Raw genomic sequence first — 11,674 nt, 5'->3', positions numbered from 1 at the left:
CACGAGAAGTGTTGAGTTTGAACCTAGTATCTTCACTCTCACAGCCCCAAGAAGAGAGAAATCTGCTCATACTTGCTTTACACAGAAAATGCTCCAAGCATCTGCTTTATTTCTATCCAAATACGTGGTTATTAAAATGGCTTTTCAAGTCCTCTGTTTGTATGAGGTAAGGAGGTTCGCTGGCAATTGTCTCAATTGTCCCAACAGTCTCATTTCTACTCACAAACAGTGTAAGTAGAAAAAAATGTACTTAACTGTGCAAATGTAGTTTCAAGAGAAGTCCCTTACCACCTTCTCCTATCCAGGACAATTTCATACCAGATTGCAGCCCCTGAGTCCCTCCTATATTAATTTCTGGAGCTAGCCACAGCAAGTTGCCTCCTTCCCAACCTCCAAGATTTTTTCAGAGCCTAATTATTAAATAAGAGATGAACGATTTAAATGCAATTAGTCGTAGAAGTAAAGAATTGACTCAAAACTGATAAGGTGATACCCCTGGTGATTATGGGGAAAATGAACTTGAACTCTAATGCCCGGTTTGCTCCAGAAATCTCAGATGTTTCACCAGCCATCCCTCTCCAGGGACATTCAGAGGTCAGATGTCAGACTTGGAGCTTGACTTTAATTCTTTAAACCTTGAAGCTTGGCAATGAGATCGATGCACACTGTGCTTTCTTGGGATGATGAAGGGTCTCCAGGTAGATGACACGGCTCAGTTTCTCTCCAGGCTCAGGGGTTATCAGCAGAAGGAGGAGTCTCTGTCTCAGCTGGAGAAATGGCAGTAAATAAGACGGCCAGAGGGGAAATTACTGGAAGCATTACAATCATAGTTATAGGTGCAAATGGGTCCTCTAACAGAAACATGATAAAATTCTATTTGTTCCCACAAAGGTAGAAAGAGGCAGCGGAAGCTTTGAAAATTCAGAATCTTTGAATATATTTTTAGTAATTCTAAAATGCTGTCCATATTTTTTAATCATGCATATTTGATCAAGACAGTTTCTTGTACAGATCTCTAATCTCTTCAAATAACCCATTAAGGATCCTAAAGAATGTAAAGACAATCAATACTCTGTGTCTCTCCCAAAGTTATGAGAAGACTGTGTCAGGTGCCACTAGGAATGAGAAAAAATAAGAAGGAAAATAAATCAGGAACTGAACCCAATGGGATTTCAATCAGAGCACGAATGTAATCTTTTTCTCCAGGCAGGATCTATAATAAAGGGTGAAAAGACATAGTACTTAAGCAAATCAGCTTGTTAGGGAAGCAATATTGTTCGAGAGAGGGGAAGGGATGTCATACAAGGATAAGGAATTATTTAGAAGACTGACTCCTCATGCATGTGCGTAAAGAAGAACTAATAGAGATAATATATTCAGACTTTCATAAAGCTTTCAACAAGTTCGCATCCAAATGAGTCATCTTGGGATTTGTAGGGGCTACTTTGTTCTGCATTGAGGGCTGTCTCAAAAATTGGAAATCATTTCTGGCCTAAAGTCTTACAACAACCTGATTACTGGTCATCTTCCAGCCTCTCTTGCCCTGAGATCATCCTCCAGGATCCAGAATGATCTTCCAGGAATGCAAATGTGATCAGGTTATTCCTGCTTAATGCCTTCAATGGCTCCCATTGCCATCATGATGAAGTCTAAACTCCTTAACTGTGATAAGGGCCTTATGCCGTGGTTCCTGGTTTCCTTCCTCAGTACAGACTTGTCATTTTTTTGGATGCTCAGCATTTGAACCACTTTCTTATGTTTGAGAAGTCCTTACCTGCCTCACACTTGAGAGCTGAACATGCCACATGCTTGCTTTTGCAGCTCCCGTGCAGCTAGAACTCAAGCACATGACCTAGGCTCAGCCAATCATATGATCCTGGACTGAGAAGCAAGTGATGGGAAGATATAGGGACCTTGAGGAAGTCTTTCTGATGGCTGTGGTTGCAACAAACTTGGGTTCTTGGGTCAACAGAGGCAGCAGTACCAGTGGGGGCTCCTGTGCCCAGTGCCCAGGGCTAGTAGCATCAGTAAGACACATGGCAGCATTAAGAGCTCATATGAGGTGGCAATTGATATTGTCACCAGACCACTTCTGTGTGTAATTTGGGGCATTGTTCATGATAATAAAAAATCTTTTGAAATTGATTAAACTCAAGAACACATTGCTCAATAATAGTCAACGTTAAAAAAAGTTTTAAAAAATTCTGACTATGCCTCTCTGGGTACTGCCTTCTTTCAGAGTTTAAGCACCAAAGATATACTGTCAACGTTTATCCTGTTACTAAGGTGTACTAGAATAACTCCCAATGAAAGAAGTCTGGTATGATCAATGATTAATAGCTGTTAATTTATCTTGTTTAAGCCTTAAAATCATTAAGAAAAAAGACGTATTTCATCAGAAAAATTGGGCAGTGGACTTGAGCAAGCAAATAACAAAATAAATATAAATGGACAAAAATATATGAAGAAAAGTTAGACCTCAATAATAAGTGCAAAGCAAATTAACAAGTTTTTATCAATCATATTAAAAATAATAATAATAAACACTGAGACCTTAATGTGTGACACTGCTCTAAATACTTCATAAATAACTCATTAAACAATGAGTTTAATAACAATGTATGTATATCTATTTTGAAAATAAGGAAACTGAGACACTGAGAATTTAAATACTTTCCAGGTCACTTCACCAGTAAGTGGAGGAGCAAGGATACAGAGGCAAGGAGGTCAGCGGGGTGGGACTGAAAGTTCCAACCCCCTAATCACATGGTTGGTTCTCCTGGCAACCAGCCCCCATCCTTAGGTGTGGTCCAAAGGTCACTCCATTAACATAACAAGAGACACCTTTATTGATCTCATCACTTAGGAAATCTGAAGGGTTTTAGGAGCTCTGTGCCATAAATAGAGACAAAGACCAAATATATATTTCTTATTATAAATCACAGTATCACAAGATTTCACTTTAATCTGAAGCTCTGACTCTCTCCTGGTCACTTTCAGGTTTTTGTACCTGGGAAACAGTAGACAGAAAAAAAAAAAGGTTTCCATATTGACAGCACTAAGTGACCGTGATTACAAGGAGCTAGGGTTGCTGCTACACAGTGGGGGCAGGATGGGATATGCCTGGAGCCCAGGGATTCACTGGTGCATCTTGATGCTTCCATGTCCAGGGATAACTGTGACCTGGCGATTGCTGCAACCAAGGCCTGATGATGCTAGAGTAACTAAGGTTCTGGTCTTTGGAAATGAAGGTCCTGCTGACTCCATCAGGCAAGCAATCTAGATCTGGTAAATTGAAGGCCAAGGGAAGGGAAATCTAGAAAGCATGGTGGGGGGAAATGATGAATATCAGTTATGGCCTCTGACCAGTTGCAACAGTGTGGACTTTAACCCTCCTATGCTGAGATTGTACTCAGCCACCACCCTGAATGACATGTTACAGATTGGACTTAATGTGTGCACAGATCCAAGCAGTGCCTGGAGTGGATGAGGAAATCGTGTACCTCTTGTGCCCGCCTCACTTCCTCTTGGCCCATCTTTTTACTCCCGTTGCTGTTGAAGCTCTCAGCTGCCTGCAGGTGTGACCTGACAATACTTCACCTCAGCCTAACAGCACATCACTTGCTTTCCGCCCTAAGCTTCCTTCCTCCTCCATGTGAGATGCCTATAATAACCCAGCCAGCTGTTCTGAGGCATGCCCATACCTGGAAATGCATGGGAATTAACCACATGAGACAACTTTCAACCAACAGGAAAAGGAGCTACTGGATAAATATTCGCTTTTTCCATATCTGGAGGGAAAATTCTGTGTACATTCCACAGGGCTCCTTAGAAGGTCCCTAGTGGAATTAAGCCCATTACTCTGAGGCAACAGGCCAGTAGCACAGGTGATGGGCTTTCCCTCTAGCCGTTTCACTCGGATGAGTCTCCCACTTGTTCTCCCAGATCACTTCTCAACATAAACTACCTGCATACAAGCTTTTTTCTTGGGCCCTGCTTTTTGGGGTACCCCAAGCTCATACAAGGACCAAATGGAAGAATAGTTGTGAATATGCTTTGAAAGTTAAACCAATAAACCAATGTAAATCAGCCCTAGAGAACATGCTGTTCCTCCTACACCTGGTTTTACTCTGCCTTCGTAGGTGAAATGGTTACCCTACTGTTTCAAGACTGAACTACAAAGCACAGGGTAGCTTTATTTTATTGAGCAATACTCTGTTATTTCATTTTCATCTTCGTGGCCTCATGAGGTAGGAGGCACTGCTATCTCCATGCTACAGATGAGGATATGCAGGCCTGGTATTCTAACTGCTAGGCTCCAAGGCCAGATCTGACCTCCAACGCCCACGCTCTAAATCATTTTACTTCTGTTCCTCAGCATGGCCTCCACCCTGTCTGTCTCCACACCCCACGGTGGCCCCAGTCCAGCCATACCCAACACACCTTGCCCTTTTGTGCTCCTGTTTTGCCCTGTTGGCCCTTGATCTTTAGAGCTTAGATCAAATGCCATCTCCCTAGACAGAACTGCTTCCCCATCAGCTTGCCTACATCACTTTCCTGAATCTCCTTCATTTTTTACCACACTGTTGTTACTGTTCTGCTGCATTTACCACTGGGGCTGGAGCCAGACAAGACCTTAGGTATTAAGTAGTATCAGACACATAATAAGCACTCAAATAATAACTGCTGAATAAACAGTTGTCAGAGTGTGTACTCCTGAAGCTCAGGACCTAAGTTTGTCTCACTGACTGTTGTATTCTCAGCACATAGCACAAGGCCTGGCTCACAGAAGACACTCATTTGTTGAGCAGACACTCATTTGTTGAATGATTGGTTGAACGAATGAACGTGAATGTGTTTCTTCATTAAACTATGAACGCTTACAAACTAGGGATTCCACAATGTCCAGCAAGCATTTGTTGAATCAAGGTAATATTAAGAAAGAGAAACTATTTAATGATTAATAGAAGATTTATTTAAACAATAATACATATAGTCATCGTTGCCAGACTTAATACGAGATGCTAAATGTTCGATCCAATTTTCCTTCCTGGATGAGTTTTTCCTTCCTATCCTGTATAGACAGAAAAAAAAGTACATTACAAACAATGCATTCTGGCATAACCCATGGTACAACTTCGAAAAACAGGAATGAAACACTCCAATCCTAATTCCAATCCCCCATACTCTAAAGCCTATGGAGTATGAGTGAGGAAGTGGTAGTCTGAAGAAAGAATGGGACAATAAGCAGACACTCTATTGAAAAATATCTTACCCACATTTTAGCAAGAACTATATTACCACACTAAAAAGCATACATCAAAAGCAAAACGCAAACACCTCCTGGGTAAGTGTGGCCTACTTTTTTGTTAAGTGGTAATTATCAGATAATCAAAATACATACCCTCTAAAAGGAGAGTGGATTGGCCAGTGTAAGGCAGAGTTACATGGGTGGGCTCCATTCTAGATGGCAACATGAGGCCTGGGGGCTGGGGCTGAGGTCTAGCACCAGAGTGGTCTACCATCAAAGATAAGCTTGGCTTTCTCTGCAATCATATACCCAGGCCGCTGATGGCAGTGATTCCCACCACAGGCTGCTTTTGCTTTTCTGTTGTTAGGGTATTAATAAAAGTTTTAACATTAAGTCACAAAATGTGACCAACATAACTAGAATTTATGCAAACAGAGACTACACTAAATGATTTATGTATTCTGCTAATACTTAATCCAATAAACACCTCTCTTTAAAACAAATGAACTGAGAAAACTAAATACAAAAATTTGCAAAGACAATATCTAAAAGTTAATCAGAATAGAAAAGTTTAACTTCTGTATATCTAATGAGAAAAAAGAAATTAACTTTTTAAAGTTATTTCTGTATTCTCTCACTTAACATTCACAGTATAATTTTCTTACATCATCTAAAACACGCCAGGAACACTTTCATGAGCTAAGCTCAAGTCTTAGAAATTTAAATTGATCGATTTATTACTTTAAATTCTAGAGCAGCCATTAAGCTAAATTTGAAAGACCCAGAGACTATCAAGATTTTTAACAAAGTATATTTCTATAAGAGTTTAAACAATAAAGCAATAAAACCAAACATATAATTGAAACTTTCTGTTTCAACTCTTGCTGGAAAGGAACAAAGCCAAAAGAAGAGAGGACATGCAGGAAGAGGAGAGGGCCACGATGGGAGGAGCTGGAGCAGTCACCAAGAGGCAGAGCGGCGGCCAGCAGAGTGGACCCACCAGACACCCAACATCACATCCTAATACTTACTCTGTCAGTTTTGAAAACGTAATACCAGAAGAAGAGGGGCCCAATTCCACACAGAGCTCCTAAGAGTGACGTCTTGGGAGTGGGTCTGAAATTGGGATAGATATTTGCTGATCTTGCGTAGGTCCAACGTAGCAAGGCAGGATCTTCCTATAATTCATGAAAACAAAAAGTTACAGGAACTCAAGCCGGGCCACACTGAGTAACAGTCTCATCAGGACCTGTGTGGAGGAGCATAGGAGATGCCTTTGTTCTTGACTACAGCTAAGGGTACACTCTGAATACTCCTAAACAGCTTCAGGGAAGATCTTTCATTTCTAGTATTTGCTGAATAATTCTGATGATCCTATTCAAATCCTTCAGAATTTAAAACTCTTATATCACCCTTCAGCTTTCTATTTGTTTAAAATTTAAGAATCCTAATCTTTTTAAGATGTCAGAGAAGCCAGTTTTTCTCTTTGATCATTTTTTTAAATTCTTTTCTAGACTGTTTTCAGCTTCATTGTCTTTCTTGAAGTGTGACCAACGGAACCATACAGTATTCCCGATGAGGAAAAACAGACTTCATATGCTCTGTCATGCTTTGTACTTTGTTTCCAGGACCCTTTCTAATGCTACCCCCACACTGGTCTTTGCAGGCAACAGATAAACTGCAGGACAGTGAAGAATGACGTAGGCTAACTCTGAACTGTAAGGTTTTTAAGCTGACTGGTTGATATTAAGAGCAAAATTATTACATTTCACACTATTAGAACAGCTTTGTAGAAGAGAGAAGGTTGTTTTTAAAGAAAAATCATCAGACTGTTTCGGTTAAGAAAAATATAGTAATTGTCCATTTTTAATATTTACACTAGAATATGTAAGAATAGCAAAATCTACCCCAAACACACAATTAAATTTAATTAGCTAAAGTCTCAAATGATTTTACAAAATTATTTGTTCCAATTAACTGATAGAGAGATAAAAATAAGCAAATGAAATCTGCTTTAAAACTTTAATACTAAGCTGTGAGGAGGACATTCAAGGTCAAACTTTAACACTAAGCTGCAAGAGGAACACTCAAGGTCCTAACCAACACCAAGAAGTCATGATTGGTAGGACTACAAAAATTAAACTGGATCTTCCACACTAACATCTTAAAGCAAACTGGCTGCAGAAGTAGTAAAGAAGGTGAAGACACAAGATACAGCTTCATGGGGATGTTCAAGCTCAACACGTGAAAGGATAAATACCTCTACTCTGTATCTACCCTTCTGCTATGAATGTATTTGAATGACTCCCTCAGGATAGAATTCTCAATCTGCCAGTCACTGCTCTACACTTTAATATCTGCCAGATCGGTCTTCCAGAAGCAGACATTTCATTTCATAAAAATACCAACAGCCCCATGACCATAGTTCATTGAGCCTGGTACTGTTAACAGAGGTTCCAATACACACGCCATGGGAGACAGTTCTTTGATACCACTCCACGTCCAAAGGACTATCAGCAGCATCCAACATGGTGAACACCCGTTCTTGAAATCATTTCTTCATTTGGTTTCCAGAGCACACAGCTGCTTGGTTTTCCTCCTGACTCTCTGGCCATTCCCTCTTAGTCTCTTTTGTGCTCTTCCTCCTTCTTTCTCCAATTTCTTAATATTGGACCTCAGACCTTGCTGATCTCTCCTAGCTACATTCACTCCCTTGACGACCTTCTCCAGTCACATGGCTATAAAAATCCATGTTTAGGCTGATGATTCCCCCAAATTACACCTCTACCCTGAACTCGATGTAATATCCAACTGCCTGCTCAGTGATGACACGCCGTCTAACAGGCATGTCAAATGTGATGTATCCGATACTGATTTCCCAATATTGCACTCCACCTCCACCCCTGCTCCTCTCACATGCTTCTCTATCTTGGTAAAAGGCAAGTTCACTCTTCCAATCGCTTAGGTCAAGAACCTTGGAGTTGCCCTTGACTCTTCTCTTTCTCTTACACCCCACATCCAATCTGCCAGCAAACCTGGTTGGCTCTACTTTCAATACATACCCAGAACTGACCACTTACCACCTCCACTGCCACCACCCGGGTAGCCCCGTCAACAAAGAGATTAGATTACTGCAAAGGCCTCCGAACTGCTCTCCCTGCTCCTGCCCTTGCTCCCCACAGTGTATTTTCAACTAAGCAGCCAGAGAGATCTCGTTAAAAGTCAGTCCAGATTATGGGACTCCCTACTCAGTAAAAGTCCTTACAATGACCTACAAGGCCTGGTGTGATCTAGTCCCAGGTACCTTTCTGACCTCACCTCTTTGTACTCTGCCCTCACCTTTCTCCACTTTAGCCAAGATGGCTTCTTCAGTATTTTTAGAATTAACCAGGCACACTCCTGCACAAGGACCCTTGCACCTGCTGTCCCCTCTGCCTAAAACGCCACTTTCCTAGAAAGCTGTGTGGCTAGCTCCCTCTCTTCACTTCCTTCAGAGCTTCACTCAAATGTCACCTACCAAGCGAGGCCTTTCCTGGGCCTATCTAAAATTGCAGCTGCTCTCCCGCCCTACTACACACCCTCCTAATCCCCTTCCTTGCTTTATTTTTCTTCTTATCACTTACCACTATCTAACATGCTAAATGATTGAATTTTTTTTAACTTGTTTATTACCTGTCTCCCCCACTGGAAACACAGCTCTCTGAGGACAGGGGTCTGTGCCTGTTTTGTTCTCTACTGTTACTGCAGCATCTGAAACAGGGCCTGGCCTATAACAGACCCTGAGCAATTATTTATTCACTGAATCAATCGTTCTTAAAAATTAGGAAGGACCTTCCATGTATTGATCAATACATGATTAAGTGCCAGGCATTCCTTTAATTAACAGAACAACAAATGAGGCACATATGACTACTTCTGTTTTACACGACAAAACTGAAACTGCCCTGAGTCACAGAACTGGAAAAAAGAAAATCTGGAGTTTAAACTACAGCTCTGTCGGACTCAATGCCTTATTCTTTTTTTTTTTTTTTTTTGGTGAGGAAGACTAGCCCTGAGCTAACATCCGATGCCAATCCTCCTCTTTTTGCTGAGGAAGATGGGCCCTGGGCTAACATCCATGCCCATATTCCTCTACTTTATATGGGGCTCTGCCACAGCACGGCTTGACAAGCGGTGCACTGGTGCGTGCCTGGGATCCGAACCTGCGAACCCCGGGCCAGCGAAGTGGAGTGCGTGCACTTAACCGCTATGCCACCAGGCCAGCCCCTCAAGGCCTCATTCTTTTTTACTACATCATACTATCTGGCACATCAAATCCATTTGTGTGAGTACATATGTAATAAATGTCTCTCTCCACACCTTCTTCCCAAATAAAGTTCCAGCTGGGGATGGTACAGCCAAATGGTTAAGTAGATGCTTTCGGTTACACAGACCAAGGTTCAAATTCTGCTCTATCACTTGCTAACAGAGTATCACTCTGTGACCTACTTGTCCTTCCCATGTCGTCTTCTCATCTGTAAAATGGGGATAGTTATAGGGCTTAATTCTGAATAGTTGTGATATCTGAATAATATTCAGAAAGGGTTTAGCCAGTGCCTGGCACATTGTAAATTTCCTTCAATCCTCACAACTTCCTAAGATTTCTACAGAATGACAATGCAACTGTTGGGAAAAGCCTTTTTTTAAAAAAAAACCCTATTTGACATCATACTTACACAGCCCGTGTGCAGAAAGTTATCTAAAAGCACACTTGTTAGATAATAATAGCTATCAGATAACTGGGCATATATTATGTGCCAGGAATGTTTCACAGACTATTTCATTTAACCTCACAATGATTCTATAAAGAATGTACTACCGGTCCCATATATGAAGATCAGAAAACTAAGGTTCAGAGCAGTTAGGCAAATTGCCCAAGCTCATACTTTGCGAGTATGTAGTGCCTTGGCATCTGACTGCTAAGCTTCAACAAGCTGCAGGGTCCCTGGATTTTTAAAAGATATAAACTGAAGAATCACTACATTCGCATCAGGAGAGAGCAATATTGCTATGAACTGTGCACTGAAAGATGGAGAACAGCTTTATAGATAACACATTTCCTGAAAACTCATTGCAAACCAGGCACTGTGCTGGCCGGTCACGTGCCTTATTTCATTTAATTCTCATAACAGCCTCATAAGATACGAAGTACTATATTACTCCCATTTTTCGGATAGGTAAACCAAGGCTAGCTGCAGAGGTGAACAGCTTTTTCAAGATCACCCAGGCGGGAAGTGAGCCAGCTAGGACTCAAACCCAGCCAGGTATGAATCCAGAACCCGTCCTCTTGACCAAGTTCTCTGCCCAAGGTCAAAGGGCCAGTGAGTTGGCCTGCTCCCTGGGCCTGGAAGAGGGCTCAATTCTAAGACACTGATCGGGAACGGTGGCTGCCCCGCTGTGTGGTCACCCTTGGCCGGTCTGGGCTGCCCCGCCTGAAGGGGCCGCCCGGACTCTGGCCCTCGATTCCCGCCCGGCCGACCCCCCACTCACGACGAGCCCTCGGCGGCTGGGGTCGTTGTACTGAAGCAGGTACTCCCGTTTAAGCCGGGATCTTATGGCCAACCGCTCGGCCTGCGCCTTCCGGGTTTCCGGAGATATGTCGTACTCAGCTGGGTCGAGGGTAGCTGGCAGGCTGGCCAGGCGCGACGGCTTGTACTTGGGGAACGACATCTTGGCAGCCCGGCGCAGAAGTGCGCCTGCGCGGCTTCGGGGTTGGGGGGGGGGGGGCGCCCTTTTTATTCTGACCGGCATCCTGAAGAAGTGCGCCTGCGCGTTAGCCGGAAGTTGGAGACAGAGTTTAGCAAGGAACTCAGCCTCTTTCCTCAACCTTCGTCAGTGTCCTGGCTCCCGTTTAGCGATCTGCGCATGCGCAGTGTGCTCCCCCTCCCCACCATCCCCACCGATCTATCGCTTGTCGCTTCTTCCTAGCAGCCTTATATTTACTGACATAACAGAGCTTGTTATGTGAAGCTGAGCTGTGTGGGACTGGCAGAGACCAGAAATGGGACTGACTGTGGAATCCTGTTTAGTGTGGGTCCATCCAAGCTGTGTGACCTTGGGCAAGTCCCTTTAACTTCTCTGAGTTTCCTCTACCTTATCCTGGAGATAATGACTCCTATTCTGTCCACCTAGCAAAGTTGTGAGGATTACATAAAATAATGAGTAGATGCCAAAGTGCTTTGCAAAACATAATTCCCTATCCAAGAAAAAGAGAGTAAGCTTTTCCGTACGTTACCACATTAGATCCATACAAATTCAGCAGCAGAGTATTTTTCATAGGCATGAAATGACGTTTAATAGCAGAATGATGTTATAAGAGAAGTGTTGCCTGCCTGACTAGAGTAGGTCAGAAAAAAATGAGGTATTGAAAAAAGCTCGTGAAGA

The 11,674-nt window shown here is 42.5% G+C and overlaps 1 protein-coding gene across 1 annotated transcript; it reads right to left on the bottom strand.

Annotated features, from left to right (window-relative positions):
* Window positions 1–4,952: 4,952 nt before the first annotated feature.
* On the bottom strand, window positions 4,953–10,984 carry NDUFB4 (NADH:ubiquinone oxidoreductase subunit B4). Its single transcript, XM_004436526.3, has 3 exons — window positions 10,781–10,984; window positions 6,283–6,429; window positions 4,953–5,074 (listed from the first exon to the last, which is right to left on the bottom strand). The coding sequence occupies exons 1-3, from the start codon at window positions 10,958–10,960 to the stop codon at window positions 5,012–5,014; spliced, it is 390 nt and encodes a 129-aa protein (XP_004436583.1). The 5' UTR covers window positions 10,961–10,984; the 3' UTR covers window positions 4,953–5,011.
* Window positions 10,985–11,674: the final 690 nt, after the last annotated feature.

Source organism: Ceratotherium simum, chromosome 15 (assembly GCF_057802395.1).
Source record: "Ceratotherium simum simum isolate JZ-2026a chromosome 15, ASM5780239v1, whole genome shotgun sequence".
NCBI lineage: Eukaryota > Metazoa > Chordata > Mammalia > Perissodactyla > Rhinocerotidae > Ceratotherium > Ceratotherium simum.
The sequence above is the reverse complement of the archived record's forward strand: the minus strand, read 5'-3'. Positions and strand labels throughout refer to the sequence as shown.